General features: G+C 39.0%; 1 protein-coding gene across 1 annotated transcript in view; it reads left to right on the top strand.

Annotated features, from left to right (window-relative positions):
• MAP3K5 (mitogen-activated protein kinase kinase kinase 5) overlaps window positions 1-27,894 on the top strand; it is a 212,502-nt gene that overhangs the window by 93,645 nt on the left and 90,963 nt on the right. The window contains exons 8-10 of the mRNA XM_061130296.1: window positions 12,811-12,923; window positions 23,586-23,745; window positions 26,380-26,533. Of these exons, the coding sequence (XP_060986279.1) occupies window positions 12,811-12,923; window positions 23,586-23,745; window positions 26,380-26,533 (427 nt within the window). The remainder of the gene's footprint in view (window positions 1-12,810; window positions 12,924-23,585; window positions 23,746-26,379; window positions 26,534-27,894) is intronic.

Raw genomic sequence — 27,894 nt, 5'->3', positions numbered from 1 at the left:
GGTTTTGCATTTTAATTTAAGAGAATTGGCAGTTATTGGAAGGATACGTCTAGATTGGTCATAAACATTTGAAAACTATTCACTCTCAGGAGCAATCAGATAAGTGCCCATTAAAATCCTGAGCTGTGCTCTCTTGTTATTATCAGTTAGCAAAAATGAAAATAGATGAGACTATTTTGGCATGAGTGCAAGGTAAAAATCTCTCTCTTACGCTGCTCTTGGGAATGTGAACTGGTAAGACCTTTCTGGAAAGCAGTTTGGCATGATGTATCAAGAACCTTGAAATAATTCATGTTCTTTAGTTCAGTTACATCCTTTGTAAACTGTCCAAAAGAAATAGCAGATATGGAAATAAAGATATGTTTACAGTGCTCACTACACTAAATTTTATGGTAATGAAAAACCAGAAGAAACCTAAGTGTCCAACCGTCGGGAAGCTGTTAAATGGAAGGATACCCTCAAGTGATGGGATATCATTCATTCAGAGGTGTGTGTGTGGAGGGTTGATGGTAGCAATATACATAAATAAAGCTTACCATTTTAACCATTTTTGAAGGTATGATTCAGTGGCATTAAGTACATTCACAACGCTGTGCTTCCATCACCACTCCCCGCCCCACAAACTCCCCCCTCTCAAAACTCAAACTCTATACCCATTAAACAATTTTGGATTCCCCTTTCCCCCCAGCTCCTGGCAACCACTATTCCACTTTCTGTCTCTATGAACTTGATTACTCTAGGTATCTCATATAAGTGGAATCATACAGTATATATCTTTTTTGTGAATGGCTTATTTCACTTAGAATGACATTCTTAAAGTGCATCCAGGTTGTAGCAATGGGGCATCCCTCATAGCTCAGTTGGTAAAGAATCTGCCTGCAATGCAGGAGACCCTGGTTCAATTCCTGGGTTGGGAATATCCGCTGGAGAGAAGGGATAGGCTACCCACTCCAGTATTCTTGGGCTTTCCTTGTGGCTCAGCTAATAAAGAATCTGCCCGCAATGCGGAAGATCTGGGTTCAGTCCCTGGGTTGGGAAGATCCCCTGGAGCAGGAAAAGGCTACCCACTCCAGTATTCTGGCCTGGAGAATTCCATGGACTGTGTAGTCCATGGGATTGCAGAGTTGGACACAACCGAGCAACTTTCACTTTCATGTTGTAGCATGTGTCTGAATCTCCATTCTAAAGGCTGAATAATGTTCCATTTTATGTACTTTGTCTTTACCCATTCACCTGTCAGTGGACATTTGTGTTTGTTTCCACCTTTTAGCTATTAATGAATAAATATTACTATGAACATGGGTATAAAAATATCTATTTGAATCCTCTGTTTTCAATTCTTTTGAGTATAGGCCCAAAAGACGATTGTGGTTTTAAATAAATATTTAATAGTAACATGCATCATGATATCATATGAAAATTTAAAAAACAGGTAATTAAAATAGTATGATTCTTGTTTTTGGAAAAATATGTACATAGTAAAAGGACTGAAAGGAGATAGCTAGAATTTTGGCTTTTTATATTTTTCATCCTGACTTTCCTATTACAATAAAATTATATACAAATAAATTGTATGAATTGGAGAGGGTTTCCCCATCCCCAGATAAAATCAACAGAGTGATTCAGCATTAATTTTTGTCTCATGCTGTCTTGCTTTCCTTCTGAGTTATTTTGTGAGTGATAATTTCAGAAATATCCCTAGAGATGTAAAGCACTGTGAAATTCTAATTTAATTACTTGTATATCTTACAGAAAGAATCACAGCTGTTTATATCAGAAAGGAGGAAAATGACAGCTAAATAGAAAGAACTAGAGCTTAGTTTCTTCTTTGGTGGGAAATAGATGCTCTTTAGCTAGAAACAATTGATTCAAGAATATTTCCTTTATTCTTTACTTGGTTGCACATCTCAGTACAAATGCAAAAAGTGAGCCAAGTTTTTATTCTAAAGACTCATCACTCTATTAGCAAGTACTTAGCTTTCTTAGAGCTAGTTGCAATCAAGTGACAAATACACTGCTGACATAAGGCAGTCCTTGAACAAAAATCTGTTGCTCTGAAAACTCGGACAGTAATTTTGCATCTCTTCAATGTAATAATGAATTGAAGATTACAAATTATTTATCCTCTTTCAACACATATTTAGTACTAAGTAGAAAGAAATCAACCATAGTGTAAATAACTTTAGTTACTCAAATATACTCCCTAGAATTTTCTTGAGATGTTTGTTGCCATCCTTAAGATTTGTTTCCTTCATGAAGTCTTAATTTAGCTTCATGCTAAGTTGCTTCAGTTGTGTCTGACTCTTTGCTGCCCCATGGACTTTCTCCCACCAGGCTCCTCTGTCCATGGGATTCTCCAGGCAAGAACACTGGAGTGGGTTGCCTTGTCCTTCTCCAGGGGATCTTCCCAACTCGGGATTGAACCTGTGTCTCCTGTCTCTCTCTGCACTGCAGGCAGATTCTTTACCACTGAGCCACTGGAGAAGCCCTCTAATTGTTTTATTGCTGTATTTTTATAGTTTTATATTATTAACCATTGTTTATCTATTTCTTTGTGGAAGGTCTAACCTACTGTTCATGTTCATTTATCCTCTTGCTAGTTAAACTGTCAAGTTTTCAATGGCATGTAACATCTTTGGTGTATTTTGAAAAATAATTTTATTGATCTATTCATTTATTTTTGGCAGTGCTGGGCCTTCGTGGCTGTGTGGGCTACACTCTAGTTGGTGGCGAGCAGGGGCTACTCTCTAGTTGAGGTGTGCAGGCTTCTCATGGCAGTGGTCTCTCTCGTTGCGGAGCATGGGCTCTAATGCATGCGGGCTTCAGCGGTTGCGACAGGAGGGCTCAGTAGTTGCAGCTCCAGGACGCTAGAGCTCCGGCTCAGTAGTTGTGGAGCAGGGCCTTAGTTGCTTTGCAGCATGTGGGATCTTTTCAGACCAGAGATCGAACCCTCGTCTCCTGCATTGGCAGGCAGATTCTTTACAACTCTACAACTTTACCAGGGAAGCCCTCTTTGATTCATTTTTATGGGCACATCCAGTGGTATTGCCATGGCAGTCTTTTAAAAATTTAGTCTCTAATCTGATGAGATGGATCAAGTACATTTTGTGACAAACACCACTCTTTCCAAGAGTACATCAATACCGGTTTCTGTAGTGGATAGAATCCAAACTTTATTTTTAATGTAAACACAGTTCTATTTTCATTTCTCGTTATTATTTTTCCTATTTCACCCAATTCCTTTTTACTAAAAAAACAAAAGCCAAAGTAATGAAAATGGATTAAAAATTTTTTTTTAAATACACACCAAAGAGTAGGCAAAGTTATACAGAGGGGAGGGCTCAGGTTTAGAATCTGGCAGAAGTGGGTCAAGTTCCTCCTCAACCACTTTTAAACCGCATGGCTTAGTATTTCCATGCTGCAGAGTTCTGATTAGAAAACTTGAGAGAATCCTCCCTGCCTTAAGGAGGTGTATGAATTAGAAATATTATGCTTGAAGTGTCAAGTGCGATGCCTGTACTTAGTAGGTGCCCACTCATAAGAGGCAGCTATTATTTTTGTGTCTTTTACTCTCTGGCAGTAACCACAGCTTCCTGTGGTAGAGAATATCATCAGCGCTCTATTGTATTGTTAGAAATACACTGTCCCTGCTCATAGGAAGGTTATATGTTTCCACCCCATGATACCAGGTTCTGATTTGTATGTTGGCTGATGCTTTTTACCAGCAGAAGCTTTAAAAGCCGTGTCTTGGTTGTGCTGAATATGCTTTTCCTTAGCCGTTTTCTAGAGAAAGCTGCTCCGTCAGGCTAGGTCTCAGAGGGAAAAAAGTGTCAGGCAGAGCTGAGCCAGCTGATGTAGAAATTGGCAAGCCACTGGGGTTTGTTATTGATACTTGGCACATTTATGCTAAAATGACTGTACATCTTCTTCAGCTGCAATGGATTGTTTCATTATTTTAGCCTCTGTATGCATTCTTCTTGGGCTTCCCTGGTACCTCAGCTGGTGAAGAATCGGCCTGCAATGCAGGAGACCCCCAGTTTGATTCTTGGGTCGGGAAGATCCCCTGGAGAAGGGATAGGCTACCCCCTCTAGTGATTCTTGGGCTTCCCTGGTGGCTCAGACGGTCAAGAATCTGCCTGAAATGCAGGAGACCTGGGTTTGATCCCTGGGTTGGGACAATCCCCTGGAGGAGGGCATGACAACCCACTCCAGTGTTCTTGCCTGGAGAATCCCATGGACAGAGGAGCCTGGCGGGCCACAGTTCATGGGATTGCAGAGTCAGACACAACTGAGCGACTGGGCACAGCACATGCATTTTTATTAAGTTTGAATTTAAAGAAACAGTGAAATGATAATACATATATGGAAAGTTAGCACCAAGGGACACGGATACGCCAGTGATAAGGATTAACATGCTCTTTAAAATAAGCTTCAGTAATAGCATGAAAAATGAACCATATGCTGCTTTTTCAGAGGAGGCTATCCTCTCCCTAATAATAAAGTAGTTTCTCATATAAGTAGGCAACAATGAAAACTATACAAATAATATCTTTAATATTTTTATTAAATAGTGCATTCTAGTAACATTAAAATAGAATGTGGTGAAGGTACTATGCAATTCAGTAATGTGGATTAAGGCAGTAGCTCTCTGGGCTTATGGTTTTATCAAGGTCAGGATTTAGACTACTAAGGAAGTGAGGAGATTATTTTTTATGTGACCTGCTGTATGTATCACTTGTCACAGCCTGGCTCTTGGTAAGAGGTGGATGCAGGTTTTCTTCACGCAGCAGGTATTTTGAAATCACCTGCAGTGAGTTGGGCTCCTGCTAAGTCGAGTGCTGAAGATTTAGTCCTCAACAAGACAGCAGGCAAGGCCCCTGCTGTCAGAGTGAGTACAATATGAGAGATAGGTGGAAAAAAGAATAATTTCAGATTGTTATCAATTTTGTAATAGACATAGAACTATTGTTTCCTTTTTTTTTTTTTTTCCTTGTATCATACTCATCTGTGAATTTCAGGAAAATTTTCCTGTTCTCCTAAGTTGCCATATTTATTGGCTTAAGGTTGTTCCAGATATCCGTTTACTTTCTTTTTAATGCTTGTATACCTTTGTGTGCTAAGTCACTTCGGTCATGTCCAACTCTTTGCAACCCTATGGACTGTAGCCCTCCAGGCTCCTCTGTCCATGGGATTCTCCAGGCAAGAATACTGGAGTGGATTGCCATGCTCTCCTCCAGAGGATCTTTCAGACCCAGGGACTGAAACAGAAAAAGAGACACAGATGTACAGAACAGACTTTTGAAACCACTTCTCTTAAATCTCTTGCATTGACAAGGCGGGTTCTTTACCACTAGCGCCACCTGGGACACTTCCCCTGTGGCTCTGATGGTAAAGAATCTGCCTGCCTGCAGGAGACATGGGTTCAGTCCCTGGTTCAGGAAGATCTTTGAGAGAAGGGCATGGCAACCCACCCCAGTATTTTTGTCTGGAGAATTGCATGGACAGAGGACCCTGGCGGGCCACAGTCCATGGGGTTGCAAAGAGTCAGACACGATTGAGCAACTAACACTTAATGCTTGTAGGACCTGTACTAATGTACCCCTTTTCATTTCTCTTTCTCTCTCTGATGAGCAGTCTATCTAGGGGCTTATCAACTTTATTAATCTTCCCCTTTTGACACTGTTCATTTTCTTTATTGCACATCTATTTTCTGCTTCATTGATTTCTTTATTATATCTTCCTTCTGCTTTATTTTGGAATATGTGCTGTTTTGTTTCTAGATGGAAGTTTAGAGCATTGATTTTTTTTTCACCCTTGCTGCTTTCCCAGCATATGCATTTAAAGATAAAAATTGTTCTGCATCCCAGAAGTTTTGATATATTGAACTTTCAATGTTGTTTAGCTCAAATACCTTTTAATTTTCAATGTGAATCTTTGAACCCTGGCTTATTCAGAAGTAGGTTGCCCAATATACAGATGTACCTTTCTTGTTCTCTGGTTTAATTCTACTGTAATAAGAGGTGCCTTTATAGCCCCAGAAACAGCCCACCATTGTTGGGTATAGTGTTCCACATAAGACAGTTTGATTGACCTGCTTAATCATAATATTTAAGTCTTCCATATCACTGATATTTTTTGTCTAGTTGTGCTTATGTCTTGCAATTCATTTTCTACTTATTTCATATCTTTGTTTCTTTAGTCCTCCATTCCCCCATTTTTTCTATTAATTTAGTGTTGCATTTTATACTCTATTAACACTTTAGTCATAGTAAAGAACCTGCCTGCCAATGCAGGAGATGTAAGAGACGCGAGTTCAATCCCTGGATTGGAAAAACCCCTTGGAGGAGGGTGTGGCAGCCCACTCCAGTATTCTTGCCTGGAGAATCCCTTGGACAGAGGAGCCTGACAGGCTATAGTCCATAGGGTTGCGAAGAGTTGGACATGACTGAAAGAGCTTAGCACGTGCGTGCATGCACACACGCACACGCACACACACACACACACACACAATACTCTTTATATTATGCTTTTAGGAGTTCCCTAGAGATGGCCATCCACATCCTTGACTCTTAAAGTCTACCTTAAATTTGTATTTTACCACTTCCTTAAAGAAACTTCAGCCATCTAGTCACTCAGTCTTGTCTTTGAGACCCCATGGACTGCAGCACGCCAGGCTTCCCTGTCCCTTACCAACTCCCAGAGTTTGCTCAAACTCCTGTCCATCGAGTCGGTGATGCCATCCAACCATCTCATCCTCTGTCCCCTTTTCCTCCTGCCTTCAATCTTTCCCAGCCTCAGGGCCTTTTCCAATGAGTCAGTTCTTTGCATCAGATGTCCAGGGTATTGGAGTTTCTGCTTCAACATCAGTCCTTTCAATGAATATTCAGGACTGATTTCCTTTAGGATTGACTGGTTTGATTGACTGATTTCCTTCAGGATTGACTGGAGAGAAACTTAAAGCAGAATAAATATTCAGTAGTTTAAAAATAGCTAGTGCCTTTCCCTGATAACTCAGTTGGTAAAGAATCCACCTGCAATGCAGGAGACCCTGGTTTGATTCCTGAGTTGAGAAGATCCGCTGGAGATGGAATAGGCTATGCACTCCAGTGTTCTTGGGCTTCCCTTGTGGCTCAGCTGGCAAAGAATCCACCTGCAATGCAGCAGACCTGGGTTCGATCCCTGGATTGGGAAGATCCCCTGGAAAAGGAAAAGACTACCCACTCCAGTATTCTGGCCTGCAGAATTCCATGAGCTCTATAGTCCATGGGGTGGAAAAGAGTCAGACATAACTGAGCGATTTTCACTTTTGCTTCAGTACTCTTTCTGACGCTCTTTTGCAGTTCAGTGCTTCCAAATGGAATCACTATCCTTTAGCCTGGATACTTTTAGTACCTTTTGCATGCAGATCTGTTGGTGACGAATCCTGCCAGTTTTTGCTTATTTGTAACTCTTCTTTTTTCTTTCACCACTCTAAATATGTCATTGCATTATCTTTTAGCTTCCATAGTTTGTATTACAAAGTCAGCTATCAATTTTATTCCATAGTTTGTATTGCAAAGTCAGCTATCAGTTTTGTCTATAAAATTGCAATAAAATGCCTCCTTTGAAGGTAATATATCTTTATCTCTCTGGCTGATTTTAACATTTCCCTCTGTGTCTTTGATTTTTAGCATTTAGGCTATGCATATTTTATCCTATCCAGCTTGAAGTAGAGCTTCTTGAATCTGTGTGTTAATGTTTTTGACAGTCTTGGAGTAATTTTGACTTTGTGCCTTCAAATACTTCTTGTGTTCTGTATTCTCTAATCCTTCTTTCTAGGGCCACCATGATACATATGTTAGACTATTTAACTGTGTCTGATGTGTCTCTTACATTCTGTTGTGTCTTTTCCCCTCCCTTTTCCTCTCTCTGTATCAGTTTACAAACTTTTTATTGACCTTTTTTTTTCCTTCACCAAATCCATCTTCTCCCCTGTCTCAGTTCAGTTCAGTTCAGTCGCTCAGTCGTGTCTGACTCTTTGCAACCTCATGAACCACAGCACGCCAGGCCTCCCTGTCCATCACCAACTCCCAGATTCCACCCAAACTCATGCCCATCGAGTCGGTGATGCCATCCAACCATCTCATCCTCTGTCATCCCCTTCTCCTGCCCTCAATCTTTCCCAGCATCAGGGTCTTTTCCAATGGGTCAGCTCTTCGCATCAGGTGGCCAAAGTATTGGAGTTTCAGCTTCAGCATCAGTCCTTCCAATGAATATTCAGCACTGATTTCTTTTAGGATGGACTGGTTGGACCTCCTTGCAGTCCAAGGGACTCTCAAGAGTCTTCTCCCACACCACAGTTCAAAAGCATCAATTCTTCGGCGCCCAGCTTTTTTTACAATCCAACTCTCACATCCATACATGACCCCTGGAAAAACCATAGCCTTGACTAGACGGACCTTTGTTGACAAAGTAATGTCTCTGCTTTTTAATATGCTGTCTAGTTTAAACCTATCCAATGAATTTTTATTTCCAGGTGTTATATATTTCAGTTCTAGACTACTTGATTCTCTTTATTTTTAGATTCCCACTCTATGTTGAAATCTTCTTTTCCTTCATTTGTCCATTTTTTCCTCAATTTTCTTCACCATATTTGTAATAATGATTTAAAGTCCTTGTCTACAAACTCCAACATATGAATTATCTGTGAGTCAAGTCCTCTTGTCTCTTTTGCTCTTTTGTTTATTGGTCATTTTTTCCTGATTCTGAAGTTCTCATAATTCTTTACTGTATGCCATACATTTTATATATAAGAATTATTGAGATTAAGAATGATTTTATTTTCCCTCATAGAAGGCTCTCACTTCCCTCTGTTAGCCAGACATGGTGAGGCGCTGATTACCTCAAAAACTGCAGTTGAGTTGGGTTGGTCCCGGTTTCAGTTTTATTGACCCATCTATCTCTGTTTTTGTCCCTGCTTCCTGATATGACCACCCTCAGCTTTTGACTGAGAGCCAAGCAGGGTTCTACCTTCTTATCCCTTGAATACTGTGGAGGATTTTATAACTGCCCTTTGGAGTTTTGAGTTTGAGTCTTTATTCTCTTACATTATATAGCTCCAGACTTTGGAGGAGATTGTCAGCTATTCGTTGTAGTCTCCTCCCTCTAGTATTTACTTCTAAGCACCGCCAAACTTCAGATTTCACTGCTATTCCAGCCATACCTCATCCCCAACTGCCCATACAGCCAGTGGTAAGCAAATGTCCTTTGGAGAAAATCGGCTACATGTTTGGGGTCCCTCAGGGTTTCACCTTGTCATGCCAGCTCATGCAACTATCAGGAAATCCACTTGTTTCTCTTTTCCCTGGTAAAGTTTCAAATAGGTAGAGTTTCTCTGCCTATACCAAGCCTATGCTTAATCTTATGGTCAGAATCAGCAAAAGCCCCTATAGAGACGAAAGTGCTTCATCTTGGAAAGACATTTCCCTCCTTGGAGTTTTATTTCAATGATGATGTTGTTGCTTCCATAGATCTCCAATGACTATAAAAATATGTTCTTGATGTGTATCCTTTTCCCCACCTAGTTGTTGTAGCAGGAGGGATGGCTCCCTAGTAGACTATTGCATCTTACTTGGAAGCTCAAGTTTCCCCTGACATTGAATATTCTTCTACAATTTAAATGGTTACATAGCTTTCCAACAATTAGAATACATTTTGTTCCATGTTATATTTTCCAATATTTTTGGATATCTAGGAAGTAGTTTTTCATCTTGTAACAAATATTCTTATAACCAAATGTCTGGTTACATTTTGTTGTTGTTGATTAGTCACCAAGTCGTGTCCAACTCTTTGTGACCACATGCACTGTGGCATGCCAGGCCTCCTCTGTCCTTCACTGTCTCCCAGAGTTTGCTCAGATTCATGTCCGTTGAGTCGGTGTTGCTATCTAACCATCTCATCCTCTGTCACCCCCTTTTCATTTTGCCTTTGATCTCTCCCAGCATCAGGGTGTTTTCCAGCGATTCTGCTGTTTGTATCAGGTGACCAAAGTTTTGGAGCTTTAGCTTCAGCACTAGTCCTTCCAGTGAATACTCAGGGTTGGTTTCCTTTAGGATTTGCTGGTTGGATCTCCTTGCAGTCTAAGGGACTCTCAAGAGTCTTCTCCAACGCCACAGTTCAAAAGCATCAGTTCTTCAGCACTCAGCCTTCTTTATGGTCCAGCTCTCACATCCGTACATGACTACTGGAAAAACCACAGCTTTGACTATATGGACCTTTGTTGGCAAAGTGATGTCTCTGCTTTTTAATACACTGTCTAGGTTTGTTAGAGCTTTCCTTCCAAGGAGCAAGCATCTTTTAATTTCATGGCTGCAGGCACCGTCCACAGTGATTTTGGAGCCCAAGAAAATAAAATCTGTCACTGCTTCTACTTTTTCCCCTTTTATTTGCCACGAAGCAATGGAACTAGATGTCATGATCTTTGTTTTTTTTAATGCTGAGTTTCAAACCAGGTTTTTCAGTCTCCTCTTTCACCCTCATCAAGAAAGAGACTGTTTAGTTCCTCTTTGCTTTCTGCCATTAGAGTGGTATCATCTGTATATCTGAGGCTGTTGATATTTCTTCTGGCAATCTTGAGTCCAGCATGTGATTCATCCAGACTGGCATTTCTCATGATATACTCTGCATATAAGTTAAATAAGAAGGGTGACAATTTTTCCCATTTTGAACCAGTCAGTTGTTCCATGTCTGGTTCTAACTGTTGCTTCTTGTCTTGCATACAGGTTTCTCAGGAGACAGATTAGGTGGTCTGGTATTCATATTTAATGCTTTTTCTTAGTGTAAATCCATAGATATGGAAATATTGTGTCAATAGGTATGCATTGCTTTTTATTGACATTTTACAATTTTTGATAGATATTGGAAAATTTCTACCAAGAAATAGTATATTAATTTACTTTTCAATGTGTGAGAATTCCTACTTCCTTAAGACTTTCTCCTCAATATGCATCTTATTATGAAGTGTTCTGAGCCATAGAAAATGTAAATTATTAATTTATTGGCATCTATATTTTGCTTAAAATGTTTTAAATTGTATTGTTTTTGGTAACAGAAAAACAGATCTAAGCCCATTATTTTTTTCAGTTTGGTTAGTTTGGCACATAGGAAGTACTTACCAGTATTTATTGAATGATTTAGGATTATCTTGCTTTTTGCATCTTCCTTTGAATATATTAAGAGAACTTTTCCATGGTTTTTTCTTTCAGTAAAAATGAAAAATTTATTTGTTGAAAGATATTTCATATATTGATATGAATTGGCAGAAAATATAAATTACTGGTAGAAAGAAAGGTATTAACTCCTTTCTTCTGCTATATCTTTTTTATTTGGACTTTTTAATTGCCTCTGAGAAAACACAAAGACCTTTGGATTTTGTATGAGTCTAAAACTTATAAATCATGTCTTTCCTTGATATGACCTGCTTTGGATATCAGCAATCTGGGTTACATGGTTTTTCCATTTTACATTTGGTAAACTCCTGTACTTCTGGAGTGAAGAGAAATTCTTAATCATCAGCAGTGATGCAGTTGAAAATATTTTTTTCTTATTCCACATGCAAAACTGTTCAAGCCAACTAGTTAAAGTTAATACTTGTTTGGGTTTTGTTTCATCTCAGAGATACTTTTCCCGATTAAAAAGCAAGACCCTTAAAAGGGCACATGATTCTCAGTATTCAGAAAATATGTACTTATCCTTTTCTTTTGAAGTTTACCTTACCATTTTAAAGTACAGAAAATTTAAAGTATGTATAATAGCCGAGAATATACTCTAACATACACCATTGTGCCCGCGGCCATTTTTGCAACTCCCATCTTTCATTTTCAGTTAATGATTTTGATAAAAATGCTTTTTCTTGGAATTTTAATGTTTTACCCTAAGTATCTCTTTATTGTATCATTAAATGTTTATTCACTAGGTATTTAGTCTTATATTTTTCTCAATCTGGTTTTTTAAAGTAGAGATTTCATTTTTCATGTTTGTCTCAGTTTTTATTAGTTACTAGGCCATTTATGTTAATTTTGTTCTTCTTCATGCTCTTAAATGAAATAATACTGAGTATTATTGCCTGTAAAATGATGTCTATGAGGGGACCCTTGAACAGAACCTACGAAGTGTTACCTTGAAAATATAGTGGATGCACAGGCGCTGAAGACTTTTCAAATGTTGAAGCATTTTTAAAGGTGGATAGATTCACGCACATCCAGAAAATGGTTCTCATTCTCTTTGAGCAAAAACTAGTATGCACAAGCACCGTCTCTGTTTTCCTAATTTCTTATTGCAATTGACATTCTTTATTGTGTTTCTATATCACTCTTATGAAAGTGATTGTTTCAGTATGTTATGTAGATAATATTCCTGACTGCTTTGTGTATTGTTTTTACTTTGTTTACTTATAAAACGTTTCAAAAAACCAGTTAACAAATATGCACAGGGTTCTTATCTTTAAATTTTCACTGTTTATAAATGCTTGCACACACACACATACATTCTGTCACATTTCTGGAAGACTGTTGAAGAGAGGATTTTTTTAAAGACTGGGGCTGCTATGGTGAGGCTGAGTTAAGTGGGGGGAATGCCATGTTGCTGAGGGTGAGGGTATGCAGTTACTTAAGCATTAAATCCTAATAGCACACTAGATTCTGGGGTGAAGGCCAGTGGAATATTTTTACTTGCTCAGGCCTTGGAGTTATGCAAACAGAAGCTATTGCAAACTCAGAGTTTCATGATTGAGAAAGTAAACTTGTACATTTATGGGTTGTTTTTTTTTTATAGGTTCAAAAAGGCATTTGAATCAGAGCCAACACTACAGTCAGGAATTAATTATGCGGTCCTCCTCCTGGCATCTGGGCACCAGTTTGAATCTTCCTTTGAGCTCCGAAAAGTTGGTAATTACAGCTTGATGTTTTACATGGAATCAAGAAAGTGGATCCAACTCAGTGCAAAGAAAAAGGATCTTTCATAGATAGTTCCTTTGCTTTCTGTCTCATCTGACTTCTGAAAAAAAAAAAAAAACAATTATATCTCCCTATTTAATGTTTCATGCTACTGTGTAGTATCTTAATATTGGGATGTAATTAATTAGGTTTTTAATTTATTTCACCTGATTCTAAAAATCCCCTAGTTGATATTTTTTTATTCCCTCCCAGTGTGTGTGTTAGTCTTTTAGTCCTGTCCAACTCTTGGCGACCACATATGTTGTAGCCAGCCAGGCTCTTCTATCCATGGGATTCTCCAGATAAGAATACTGGAGTGCATTGCCATTTCCTTCTCCAGGGGTTTTTCCAGACTCAGGGATCCAACCCGGGTCTCCTGCACCGTAGGCAGACAGTCTTTACCTGCTAAGTCACCAGGGAAGCCCATTCCTTCTCAAACTCATATAGAAATAGGGGCTCTGCATTTAGCCCACAACTCCCAAATAAAGTAGTATTCTTTGGAAAGTCAGGAAAGTTTCCTATTTTAGATTAATTTTGTTTTCCTGATGCTTAAGAAAAAAGAGGGAAAGAAAGACTTCTGATCCTCCCTGTTTCTGTTTTTCATGCACACCTGCCCTACAACTTCAGCATGTTACTGGTGGAGCCTCCCAAGACCCTAGAACAACAGGTCAAGCAGATGGAGACTTGGCAGTGACTGGTCTCCTCAGAGACCATCTCTGAATTGTAGCCATTGATAGAACGTGCTTTTGTCCCTTTTATCAGTGGACATCGTCTCAGATGCTGACCCTTCTTTGGAATTTTTAAAGATTAGGACATCTTAAGTGAATAACTTTTGTGTGATTTCCTTAGTTCTTGCTTTGATAATGTTTTTAAGGTTCTAAGATACTGAATACTGTGTAAGGTAGTCAAATGTTTCTCTCTTGAATGTCAAACTGTCTTATTGCAGAGAACCTTTCTAACTCTCTTTGGAGTTTTTACTACAGACACAGAAATATTTTTCCATGGTTTTTGTAGAGGAAAAAAAAAAATGATCTTAGTGAAGCTGTGAATTCTATGTAGATGAAACTTTTCCTTTAAGATTTCTAACTGGAGAATGTTTTTAATCTTTCATAAAGAAAAAATGAGCCCTGGCTGTTTTTTTACACTATTTGGGAAGCGCTAATTAAATAACCGTATGTGATATTCTGGGAAATCTTTGAAGGCAAGTAAAGTTTGAGTATTAAATTCTTTTTAAAAGCCCAGACTAAAAGAATGATACAATGTTTGTCGCTGCTGGATTGCAGTGGTATTCAATGCACAAAGTTTTATTTGAATTCATTTTTGTTAGCTGGAAAATGAAATCAGAAAAAATACACTGCACTGTGTACTTTCCAGAAATTATCATCATAATAAAATTCTCCATCTAAAGTTATCTTTAAAACTCTGTACTGATCTTTACATATTGAGCTTCCCTGGTAGCTCAGTTGGTAAAGAATCTGCCTGCAATGCAGGAGACCAAATTCAATCCCTGGGTTGGGAGAGATCCCCTGGAGAAGGAAATGGCAACCCACTCCAGTATTCTTGCCTGGGAAATACCATGGACAGAGGAGCCTGGTTGGCTGCAGACCATGGGGTCGCTGTATTAGTGATCTAAAATGACTTGTATTACTCTGTTCTTGAACTTGAGGTTGAAGCCTCCAGATCATTACAGAAATTGACATTGATTTGCATGTGTAGGTAGAGCAGAGTAACATAGTGGTTTGAAATGTACCTGTTCTAAAGTCTCTTTTTTAAGTTAAATGTGGATTAAGATGGTCAGCACTCTTCTAAGGGAGTAGATCTTAAATGTTCTCACGACTAAAAGAAATGGAAATTATATGACATGATGGAGGTGTTAGCTAATGCTATAGTGGTGATCATTTTGCCAGATACAAGTGTTTCAAATCAACACACTGCATATCTTAAACTTATATAATGTTCTGTCAATTATGTCTTTGAAGAACTGGAGGGAAAAAAGGATGGTCAGCACTCTGAGGTTTGAGGAACTGTGATTAATGGAACTTTTAAAGGAAACACACTTCAGCTTTTTCCAGGAAGAGCTCATTCATAATACATGTTGAACAAGTATTTGAAAACATAGGAAGTTGAATTTTTAATTTGGAAATTGCAAAACTTGCACAGACTTAAAATATGACTTGACAATGAATTTTTAGTTCCCATAAAAGCTAAATTTTAGGCTTCTAAAATACTGTGATATATACTATAAAACGTATGTCCTTAAATAACTGAAAGGGGGCTTCCCAGGTGGCTCAGTGGTAAAGAATTCGCCTGCCAATGCAGAAGACGTGGGTTCTATCCCTGGGTCATCCTCTGGAGAAGGAAATGGCATCTCACTCCAGTATTCTTTTCTTTTTTTTTCCCCATTTATTTTTATTAGTTGGAGGCTAATTACTTTACAGTATTGTAGTGGTTTTTGCCGTACATTGACGTGAATCAGCCATGGATTTACATGTGTTCCCCATCCTGATCCCCGCCCCCACCTCCCTCTCCATCCCTTCCCTCTGGGTCTTCCCAGTGCACCAGCCCTGAGCCTGGGCATACACACTGAGGAAACCAGATCTGAAAGAGACATGTGTACCCCAGTGTTCATCGCAGCACTGTTTATAATAGCCAGGACATGGAAGCAACCTAGATGCCCATCAGCAGACAAATGGATAAGGAAGTTGTGGTACATATACACTATGGACTATGACTCAGCCACTAAAAAGAATTCATTTGAATCAGTTCTAATGAGATGGATGAAACTGGAGCCCATTATACAGAGTGAAGTAAGCCAGAAAGATAAAGACCAGTTCACTCCAGTATTCTTGCCTGGGAAATCCCATGGACAGAGGAGCCTGAAGGGCTAAAGTCCATGGGCTCGCAAAAGAGGCAGACACAACTTAACAACTAAACAACGACAGTACTAAAAGGCAGTTAAAGCTCACTAACTTAGATTCTACTTGTAAATTATGCTAATAAATATAGGTTGACCTAAAGTTAGCGTTTATATGGTAAAATAGGATTAAAGAGATTTTCAGGGAAAAACAGGTTGAATATTTTAACATAATAATTGTATTAATTAAAGGTAATTAGCTTACTAATTAATAACATATTTGAGATAATTTTAAAGACATGTAGTTGCATTCTTTTTTAAATCATAACTCAGTTCTTGAGTTCTGATAGTATTCATTTTTCTTTATGAAATCTTTTCTTTAGATGTATTTTGAAATTTACTTTATTTATAAAGGGTAAACAACAATAATTAAGATGTCATAAGATGATTATTAAGCCTGAAGCTTTTCAAATATATTATCTTAAGTTTAAGAATTCTAATGTTAAGAATAGTTCTTAACTGTTGTAATCTGTTAACCAAAGACTGTTAATTCTAGTTGAGTGTTTGTTTGAGGTTATGGCTAATTGTTTCATGATGTGTGTTTTCAGTATCCCAGTTTTTGAATAATCATTGGTGTTTGTACTGTTTAGAACTAGGATTTGGAAACAACCGCATCTTTTATCTTTATCCTTTTTTCAGCTTCGCAAGACTTAAAATTAATAATCAAGCTTTAGTTAAATAAAAGATGTTTCTCCTGTGTTCTGTGGAATTTTCAACCATGAGACACTTTATGAGATGATGATGTAATAAGAGAACAGTGTGATTGGAATTGAGACAAACCACTACTTGAATCTTATTTTCAGGGAGCCATGAAAATAAAATTTGTGTTACTGAATATAAAAATCCATGACTCTAAAAGGATAATCAAGAAAAAGAAATCAAAACAAAAATAAAATCCATCACCAACCACAGAACAATTCATTTGCCATCTATGGAGGTGACCAAATTCTCAGAAAATTTAAAATGATAGGGAATAAAGTACAGTACTTTCCCTTCCTTTTAAAGTGATACTGTAGTTCATCCCTGGAGAAGGAAATGGCAACCCACTCCAGTATTCTTGCCTGGAGAATCCCATGGACAGAGGAGCCTGGTGGGCTACAGTCCATGGGGTCACAGAGTCAGACCTGATTGAGTAGAGCATAGATCATCCAGTTGAGGAGGTAAAGCTCTTCTTAAGATATGCTACATACTAACTGTATATTCTTAAGAGTGTATTCTTCAAAAGAATGCTAGCTGAAAAAGTAGAAGGACTGATAAAACTGATAATGATAATGATGCTAAAATAATAATTCTGACAAGGATCATCAATTAGAACTAACACCATTAGGATTTTTTTTTTTTAATTTTCATTTGCCATATTTACATGAAACCCAAGTTCACCCACAAATTGCTTATCAATCACAAAGGAACAATGCACCCATACAATTCATTGTATATATCCCCTCCAGGGGTCCAGGCATCCGTGATCCACCCAGCATGGCTTGATGGCTGGACATTTGCCAGCTGATTCAGAGAATGTGAAGTAGGCAGCATCTCCCGTGAAATGTTGCTGTTGTTCAGTCGCCCAGGCATGTCCGACTCTTTGCAACTCCATGGACTGCTGCACGCCAGGCTTCCCTGTCCTTCACTATCTCCCGGAGTTTGCTCAAAGTCATGTCCATTGAGTCAATAATGCCATACAACAGTCTCATCCGCTGTCACCCCCTTCTCCTCCTGCCCTCAGTCCTGTGAAATAGTCTCACCAAAAATGTTTAACCCAAGCCTTAAGATTTAACAGTCAGTTAATAGAACCACAGTTGGATAGAGAAATAAGTCAGACAACACCAAGAAATGCTATCAGCCAGATCCAAAAGGTGAAGACATTCTACAGGACTCCCTGCCTGATCTCTTCAAAAAGTCAGTGTCATGGAGAAAAGTGTGGGTGGATTGATTAGGTTAAAAGACATTTCAGTTCAGTTCAGTCACTCAGTCGTATCCGACTCTTTGCGACCCCATGAACCGCAGCACGCCAGGCCTCCCTGTCCATCACCAACTCCCGGAGTCCACCCAAACCCATGTCCATTAAGTTGGTGATGCCATCCAACCATCTCATCCTCTGTCGTCCCCTTCCCCTCCTGCCCTCAATCTTTCCCAGCATCAGGGTCTTTTCAAATGAGTCAGCTCATTAGAGATATTAAAAAAAAAATGCAATTAATGATCCCCATTTGGATTCCAGTTTGAAAAAACAAAGAGAACAACAACAACAAAAAGCTATTCAGTTCAGTCGCTCAGTCGTGTCTAACTCTTTGCAACCCCATGGACTGCCGCACGCCAGGCTTCTCTGTCCATCACCAACTCCCAGAACTTGCTCAAACTCATGTCTGTCGCGTCAGTGATGCCATCCAACCATCTCATCCTCTGTCGTCCCCTTCTCCTCCTGCCTTCAATCTTTCCCAGCATCAGTCTTTTCCAGTGAATCAGTTCTTTGTGTCAGGTGGCCAAAGAAATTTGGGGAATGATCAGGGAATTTGAATCAGGACCAGATATTAAATAATATGAGAAAATTATTATTATTTTTATTAGGTGCAATAATCAAATGCGGCTTCCCTTGTAGCTCAGTCAGTAAAGAATCTGCCTGCAATGTAGGAGATTCAGGTTCGATTCCTGGGTTGGGAAGATCCCCTGGAGAAGGAAATGGCAACCCACTCCAATATTCTTGCCTGGAGAATCCCATGAACAAAGGAACCTGGAGGACTATAGTCCATGGGGTCGCAGGAGTCGGATACAACTAAACCGACTAAACCGCCACCACCAAGGATTTGGGAACATGAAATCAGTTACTAAAAATATCTAACTATCTAAAGACCTGTTCCACCAATTTCCCTGGAGCACAGGTGCCTCACTCTCCACCCTGAATTCCCCTCAGGGGGTGTTGAAGCTCAGCAGCACAGGCTTCAGTCTCCACAGAGGCAGATGTCAGATGCCCTTGTTGTTCAATTGCTGACAAGTGTTCAAAAAAATGATCAAGTAGAATGAGTAGGAGAATTCTTCTACTATGACACAATATTTAAGGGTGAAATATGTAATTTTATTTGAAATGGTTCAGCCGAAGTATTCAGGGAGATGAGGCAATAGCAAAATGCTAGCAGCTGTTGAAAATGTGATCATTATGGTATTCTTCTACTTTGATGTATGCTTGGAATTCATCACAATGGAAAGTTAAACTGGTAACAATCTAACCTCCACCGGGGCTGTGCGACCTTCAACAAGTTGCTTAACATCTCTCAGCATTTTTTTTCCATCATTGCCAAAGGGACTAATCTTTAACTGATTGTGGTGGTGTTATTTTCAGTCACTCAGGTGAGTCTGACTCTTTGCGACCCCATCGACTGCAGCACGCCAGGCTTCCCTGTCCTTCACCATCTCCCAGAGCTTGCTCAAACTCATGTCCATTGAGTCGGTAATGCCATCCAGCCATCTCATCCTCTGTCATCCCCTTATCCTCCTGGCTTCAATCTTTCCAGGCATCAGGGTCTTTTCTAATGAATTGGCTCTTCCCATCAGGTGGCTGAAGTATTGGAGCTTCAGCTTCAACATCAGTCCTTCCAATGAATATTCAGGGTTGATATCCTTTAGGATTGACTGGTTGGATCTCCTTGCTGTCCAAGGGACTCTCAAGAGTCTTCTGCAACACTACAGTTCAAAAGCATCAGTTCTTTGGTGCTCAGCCTTCTTTATGATCCAACTGTCACATCCATACATGACTACTGGAAAAACCATAGCTTTGACTATACAGACGTTTGTCAGCAAAGCAGTGTCCCTTCTTTTAATACATTGTCTAGGTTTGTCATAGCTTCTTCCAAGAAGCAAGTGTTTTTTAATTTCATGACTGTGGTCACCATCCGCAGTGATTTTGGAGCCCAAGAAAATAAAGTCTGTCACTGTTTCCATTGTTTCCCCATCTATTTGCCATGAAGTGATGGGACTGGATGCCATGACCTTCAGTTTTTATATGTTGAGCTTTAAGCCAGCTTTTTCACTCTCTTCTTTCACTTTCATCAAGAGGCTCTTTAGTTCCTCTTTGCTTTCTGCCATTAGGGTAGTGTCATCTGCATAACTGAGGTTATTGATATTTCTCTTGGCAATCTTGAGTTCAGCTTGTGCTTCATCCAGCTCAGCATTTCCCATGATATACTCTGTGTATAAGCTAAATAAGCAGGGTGACAATATACAGCCTTGATATAATCCTTTCCCAATTTTGAGCTAGTCCATTATTCCATATCCAGTTCTAACTGTTGTTTCTTGACCTGGATACAGGTTTCTCAGATAGCAGGTAAGGTGGTCTGGTATTCCCGTCTCAGAATTTTCTACAGTTTGTTGTGATCCACACAGTCAAAGGCTTTAGTGTAGTCAATGAAGCAGAAGTAGATGTTTTTCTGGAATTCCCTTGCTTTTTCTTTGATCCAACAGATGTTGGCAACTTGTTCTCTGGTTCGTCTGCCTTTTCTAAATACAGCTTGAACATCTGGAAGTTCTTGGTTCATGTACTGTTGAAGCTTAGCTTGGGGAATTTTGAGCATTACCTTGCTAGCATGCGAAATGAGTGCAATTGTGTGGTAGTTTGAATATTCTTTGACGTTGCCTTTCTTTGGGATTGGAATGAAAACTGACCTTTCCCAGTCCTGTGGCCGCTGCTGAGTTTTCCAAATCTGCTGGCATATTGAGTGCAGCACTTTCACAGCCTCATCTTTTAGGATTTGAAAGAGCTCAGCTGGAGTTCCATCACCTCCACTGGCTTTGTTCATAGTGATGCTTCCTAAGCCCCACTTGACTTCACACTCCAGGATGCCTGCTTCTAAGTGAGTGATCACACCATCGTGGTTATCTGGGTCATGAAGACCTTTTCTGTCTAGTTCTGTGTGTTCTCGCCACCTGTTCTTAGTATCTTGTGCTTCTGTTAGGTCCATACTGTTTCTGTCCTTTATTGTGCCCATCTCTGCATGAAATGTTCCCTTGGCATCTCTAACTTGTGCTGTTGTCTGGGTTGGAAAGAGTTACCTTCTCAGTGTGCATTGCTAGTGCTAGGCATATAATGAGAGTTCAATAAAAAGGTCCTACCTTTCTCTGTTAAATAGCTGCTGCAAAATATAAAAACTATGATAGAAACTAAACTATTAAAAAAAATCTTCAATTCTTAGAAGTCAACCAGGTCTAATTAGAGCATTGTCAACATTTAACTTGCCTGAACAGATGATTGAATCAAAGAACTGGTATTTAAAACAGCAATGACATGCTGTTAATTGCTTATAAATTTTGCCAAATTTTTTTAAATAGTGAAAAATAGCCAGATAGCAAGGACTTGGTAAAAAGATAGAATCATCCATCAGCAGTAGTGCTTTAATAATTTGGCTCTAGTGATCAAAAACCTTAAAAGTGCTATAGCCTGGGACCAAGCATCACACTACCTCTGAGACTCTATCCAGTGGAAATAATCCTAGTTATGAAACAAATATTATGTACCAAGATATTTATTCCTCTCTTCCTTGGATGTGTGGGTGGAGAGGGCTTGGAGATCCTAAATATAAAAAATTAGAGCCATATTCTTAACTCCAAACTTAAAAGAGTACTATCTCATGTAGAAACAGGTTTCATACATCATGTGGAAAAAACATAAATGCTAATTCATAAAAGATATATAAAATATGGAGAGAGTCAATCTTAAAGGTTTAAAAAAAAGCATGTTTCCTTTTGTTCTCCATTACACTGGCAAAGATGAAAGGATGTAATATTATCTATAATGTGTGCTCAGCCACTCAGTCCTGTCCGACTCGTTTCGACCCCATGGACTGTAGCCTGCCAGGCTCCTCTGTCCATGCAATTTTCCAGGCAATAATACTGGAGTGGGTTGCCATTTCCTATTCCAAAGGATAGTCCCCACCCAGGGATCAAACCCACATATCTTGTGTCTCCTGCATTGACTAGCAGATTCTTTACCACTGTGTGCAACCTGGGAAGCCCACTACCCATAATATCAACACTAAAATGAGCATATCTCTATCCCCAACAAGTCCAAGTTGAGGATTTTATTACAAAGAAATAATTGAACAAGTGCACAAAGCTATGTGTACAAGAGTATTTATAGTAATAAAAAGCAGCTACCATCTGCATTTGGGTAAATAAACCATGACCCATCTGTATACTAAAATACTATTTGCCATTCAACAAAAAATATATTTTGTCCAAATGCTGAATGATTCAGAGTCACATCATGTGACCAAATTATGCTAAGGCCAAAGTTAAGATGACCCTCATAGAGTAAACTTCTGGCATGCAAGAATAAATCTAAATTTTAATTTTAAAGCTAATATAATTTTACTGTTAAACACTTTCATAGTCCCTCTTTAAATGTTTAAATGGTCTGATGCTACCTTAGTCCTACATTCTTTGTTCTGAAAGTATGAAACAAAAAAAAGAAATACTCATTTTCAACTGAGGTTGACAGAGACACACATTTTTAGTATCTAATTTCCCCCCTACACTTTCTTCTTCCATTTATATTTGTTGTTTTTTTTCTGTTCAGATAGGATATCGTAGATGTTGTTGCATACACGTGCAGTTTTTTTCCATGTCATGAAATTTTAAGGTGGCAAAGCTGTTCTCTTTTTAAATTATCATCACAAAATGTGAAGAATTCCCAAATGGACTTTTTCCTAAAATACTCATGGCTTAAGTGGAATTATATAATAAAAAGCAGCATAAGGCTTTTTAAAGGTTGTTTCGTTTCATTAAAGCAAAAAAAAAAAAAAAAAAAGGTAAATTCATGACTCTCAGAAAATATAAAAGATTCTATTTAATTCAGTGAACATGGAAACAGTAACTATGTCCTGTTTAAAGTGCGTTTAAGAAGCTAATGTGAGTCATTCAGTCACGTCTGATAGCGTGTGACCCCGTGGACTGTAGCCTGCCAGGCTCCTCTGTCCATGGAATTCTCCAGGCAAGCATGCTGGAGTAGGTAGCCATTCCCTTCTCCAGGGGATCTTCCTTGGAGATAAGGTAATCATAATTTAACAAAGAAATCTTACAATCAGATTTCTGAGTTTGATTTTTTTAAAAGCTAGTTTATGACCAGCCGGTTATAAATATTAGATATTGTTTCACTAGACAGAAATTATTTGGATATCTACTGAGCAAAACACAAATTCACAAGTAAACTTCTCTAAGTCTGAGATCATTTATTGTTGTTGTTTAGTGGCTAAGTCGTGACCAACTCTTTTGCGGCCCCATGCCTTGTAGCCCACCAGGCTTCTCTGTCATGGGGTTCCCCAGGCAAGAATACTGGAGTGAGTTGCCATTTCCTTCTGACCCACGGAAGAAACCTGCATCTCCTACATCAGCAGGTGGATTCTTTACTACTGAGCCACCAAGGAAGCCCATATACCAACATATATAACAACTCTGGGATGATGTACATCAATGTGAAGTTGGCAGTTATTTGGAGCTTTTCAAATTGAAGGGAACTTATCAGTCTTTTTCTGTGTACCTTTCTGATTAGTCTTTTTTTCTTTTCTTTTACAATGAACTTAAGCCCTTTTAAGAATCAGAAACTTGACAAAGGTATTTTAATCTGAAAGGAAGAATGGAAGCTTGCTTTTTAATAAAGAAGTCAGCTCTGCCTGACTGTGGTGTGTTTGTAATGTTCCTTTTTCCTATTCATCTTCTAGGGGTGAAGCTAAGTAGTCTTCTTGGTAAAAAGGGAAACTTGGAAAAACTCCAGAGCTACTGGGAAGTTGGATTTTTCCTGGGGGCCAGTGTCCTGGCCAACGACCACTTGAGAGTCATTCAAGCATCTGAAAAGCTTTTTAAACTGAAGACACCTGCATGGTAATAGTAACCTGTTAGGTGTTTATAGAATTATTTTTTATAAAAGCTCCTATCACTTGTTTCTAAATGGTTAAATATGTTGGACTGACAACTAGATGGTTTTATTTGCTTAGAGACTGAAATGCACAATCTAGAGGAAAAAGTGATTGATGCTCGTAAGCAAAATGTTTTGATTATAGGTTCTGATAACTTTAGACACAGGTGGTATCCGATGGCCGTCAAGCTCAGCCTTTCCGTCACACTGACCAACCCACCAGCTCAAGTTGGCCAGTATCTCCTACTTGATCACACACAGGCCTCCAATGTTACATGTGCGGCTCTGATCAGCAGATTCACAAGCTTCTATCTCAGCTTCCCGGTCTCTGCTCCAAACATGTGCCCTTCATGATCTAACCTCCCTCTTAGGACTCACATTCTTGAGTTGCACTTCTTTGTTACTTAGAGTTTCCTGACACTTTTAGATGTTTCATATATTATGTGTGTTTTTCTACTTTCAAATAGTTCTTGGGATGCACCCAAGTCTCATCACTATGGATGTAAGTAACTGGAAAGATGAAAACAAAATTCCATCTGCATTTGAGACTATTTTTAGTGCTAATTTTATTATGCATCTCATGTAATGATTGACTATTAGCTTTAAAGATTTTTAAAGGTTAACTGTGAGATATAGGGAACAAACATATGGACACCAGGGGGGAAAAAGGAGTGGGGTAAATTGGGAGATTGGAATTGACATATGTACGCTATTAATACCGTGTATAAAACAGATAATGAATGAGAACCTACTGTATAGCATAGAGAACTCTACTTAATGCTCTGTGGTAACCTAAATGGGAAGGAAATCCAAAAAAGAGGAGTGTTTGTGTATGTATAGCTGATTCACTTTGCTGTATGACAGAAACTGCCACAACATTGTAAAGCAACTATACTCCAATAAAAAATAAGAAAAATAAAGCTTACCTGTGATATCAAGAAAGGCTCAAAGCATCTCCGGACTCAGGCCACTGATGTTTTGTCCTCAGAGGGACCATTTGAGGAGATGCCCACCACAGTAGACGTTCGTGGCCTCTTACAGCGTTTGGTCACATTCAGGTCTCCCTCATTAGCAAATGCTTCCCAGTATCACTCTCATAATGATCTTTCTAAAATGCATGTCTGTGCCTTCCCCTCCACTGAAATCTTTAAATCAGCATACTTTAATGACTCTTCACAGCCTAAGGAATAAAGTCCACCTCCTTGGTGTGGCAAAGAAGGTTTGCCCTCAGTCATTAAACCTCAGTCCTTGTCACACCCCTGGGTTTACACTGCCGTCTGTTTACACTGAACATGCAAGATTCTGGCTTTGTGCTGCTGCGTCTCACCACGCGATGGGCATCGTCTTCCAGCCCTCTCCTCCACCTGGGGAGCATTGGTGGGTCATGTCTGCTCCTAAATCCCATGTCAACCTAAGACCCTGCCCCACAGCCAGACAGAAGATGGTGGATGTTGTTACACATACTTCTGTGTGTGACCCACTCATCTCCTGAAACTTTCTTCTTCTGTGTTTAGTCATATATCTGCTGATACTACTCTATGACTTTTGTCAGTTTTATCTCCGTGAGTTAAAGCTCCATGGGCATTTATTTCATGGTGCTCAACGCCTTTTACATTTCTGTCTCCTTGGCCCTGCGTGCAGCTTGAGGACAGGGTTGTCCTGTCAGGAGCATGCTGACAGCAGGCATTCAGCAAACGACATGAAAATCAATGAACCAGTAAATGCACACACATCCCATGTGGTCAAATCGGTTGTTTCTTTATGATGATCATCGCGATATGAGGAGGAGGCTGGGGCGCAGATACAAAGAGTTTCAGTTAGAGGTCTCTTGGCCTTTGTTAACAAGAAAACAGGCATTATTTTGTGCAGTAGTGACAACAACCACAAAACAATGTTTTGTTCCCATTAATTTAATGTTAATTCCATGTGTGTAGTTTATAGTTTACAAAGTGCTTGCATGCCCATTTTCTCATGTAATTAATTATCTTACTCCTCATATTTTCCTGACTTCTTCCTTCGAGGCACCATCTGTCTTGCAATTTAAGGATGTTCATATAATGCATATGAGTTGAGTTACTTCAGAGCAAAATAATATTTCTCATGATGGGTCTATTTAGAAAGACTTCCCAAGGGAACATATTTTAAAGCAAATGCATTAACACTTTCTTGAGTAGAATATAGGCATTACTTTATTTTTTTAATTTTTAAGAAATTTATTATTGTTTATTTATTGGGCCCCCTGCATTGTAAGTGCAGTGTCTTAGCCACTGGACCACCAGAGAAGTCACTAGGCATTACTTTAAAAGTCATGTTTTAAGTAGATGTTTTGCTCAGTCCAAGTTATGTAAGCTGTCTAAGCCTTAGTTTTCTCATCTTTATAATGGGGAAAAAATGGCCTACTTTATTGCATTTTTGTGAGTTTTAAATGAGATAACGTGATACTACATGATATGTAACAAAAAATGAATGAAGTTTGGTGACTTGGCTGGTATAATTATTAATGCCATGTTTAAATTACATTTACAGAGTAAGACTGGGATATGTGGGAATAGGTAGTTCTAAATTTGCCTATTACAAGTTTTATATCGTTTAATTTTTAGGTACCTCAAGTCTATCGTAGAGACAATTTTGATATATAAGCATTTTGTGAAACTGACTTCGGAACAGCCTGTGGCCAAACAGGAACTTGTGGACTTCTGGATGGATTTCCTGGTCGAGGCCACAAAGACAGATGTCACCGTAGTTAGGTTTCCAGTAAGTACTCTTCACTTAACTCTAAGGACGTTTATGTTTTGTTTCCTTTATTTAAAGAACATCTTGCACTTGTGATTGTAACAGCATTAATGTGCTCCTTTTCATGCACAGCAAGTGAAGATGGTCATCTGGTTAAAATACTTACTTTCAACAAATTGGTTTGCTTTACCTTACTTTTTTTTTTTTTTTCTTTTTTTTATTATTATTATTATTTTTTTCCAGTGGGTTTTGTCATACATTGATATGAATCAGCCATGGATTTACACGTATTCCCAATCCCGATCCCCCCTCCCACCTCCCTCTCCACCCGATTCCTCTGGGTCTTCCCAGTGCACCAGGCCAGAGCACTTGTCTCGTGCATCCCACCTGGGCTGGTGATCTGTTTCACCATAGATAGTATACATGCTGTTCTTTTGAAATATCCCACCCTCACCTTCTCCCACAGAGTTCAAAAGTCTGTTCTGTGTCTCTTTTTCTGTTTTGCATATAGGGTTATCGTTATCACCTTTCTAAATTCCATATATATGTGTTAGTATGCTGTAATGTTCTTTATCTTTCTGGCTTACTTCACTCTGTATAATGGGCTCCAGCTTCATCCATCTCATTAGGACTGGTTCAAATGAATTCTTTTTAACGGCTGAGTAATATTCCATGGTGTATATGTACCACAGCTTCCTTATCCATTCATCTGCTGATGGGCATCTAGGTTGCTTCCATGTCCTGGCTATTATAAACAGTGCTGCGATGAACATTGGGGTGCACGGGTCTCTTTCAGATCTGGTTTCCTCAGTGTGTATGCCCAGAAGTGGGATTGCTGGGTCATATGGCCGTTCTATTTCCAGTTTTTTAACAAATCTCCACACTGTTTTCCATAGCGGCTGTACTAGTTTGCATTCCCACCAACAGTGTAAGAGGGTTCCCTTTTCTCCACACCCTCTCCAGCATTTATTGCTTGTAGACTTTTGGATAGCAGCCATCCTGACTGGCGTGTAATGGTACCTCATTGTGGTTTTGATTTGCATTTCTCTAATAATGAGTGATGTTGAGCATCTTTTCATGTGTTTGTTAGCCATCTGTATGTCTTCTTTGGAGAAATGTCTGTTTAGTTCTTTGGCCCATTTTTTGATTGGGTCATTTATTTTTCTGGAATTGAGCTTCAGGAGTTGCTTGTATATTTTTGAGATTAATCCTTTGTCTGTTGCTTCATTTGCTATTATTTTCTCCCAATCTGAGGGCTGTCTTTTCACCTTACTTATAGTTTCCTTTGTAGTGCAAAAGCTTTTAAGTTTCATTAGGTCCCATTTGTTTAGTTTTGCTTTTATTTCCAATATTCTGGGAGGTGGGTCATAGAGGATCTTGCT

Source organism: Dama dama, chromosome 26 (genome assembly GCF_033118175.1).
Source record: "Dama dama isolate Ldn47 chromosome 26, ASM3311817v1, whole genome shotgun sequence".
In the NCBI taxonomy this organism is placed as follows: Eukaryota; Metazoa; Chordata; class Mammalia; order Artiodactyla; family Cervidae; genus Dama; species Dama dama.
This window is presented reverse-complemented; position numbering and strand designations above follow the sequence as displayed.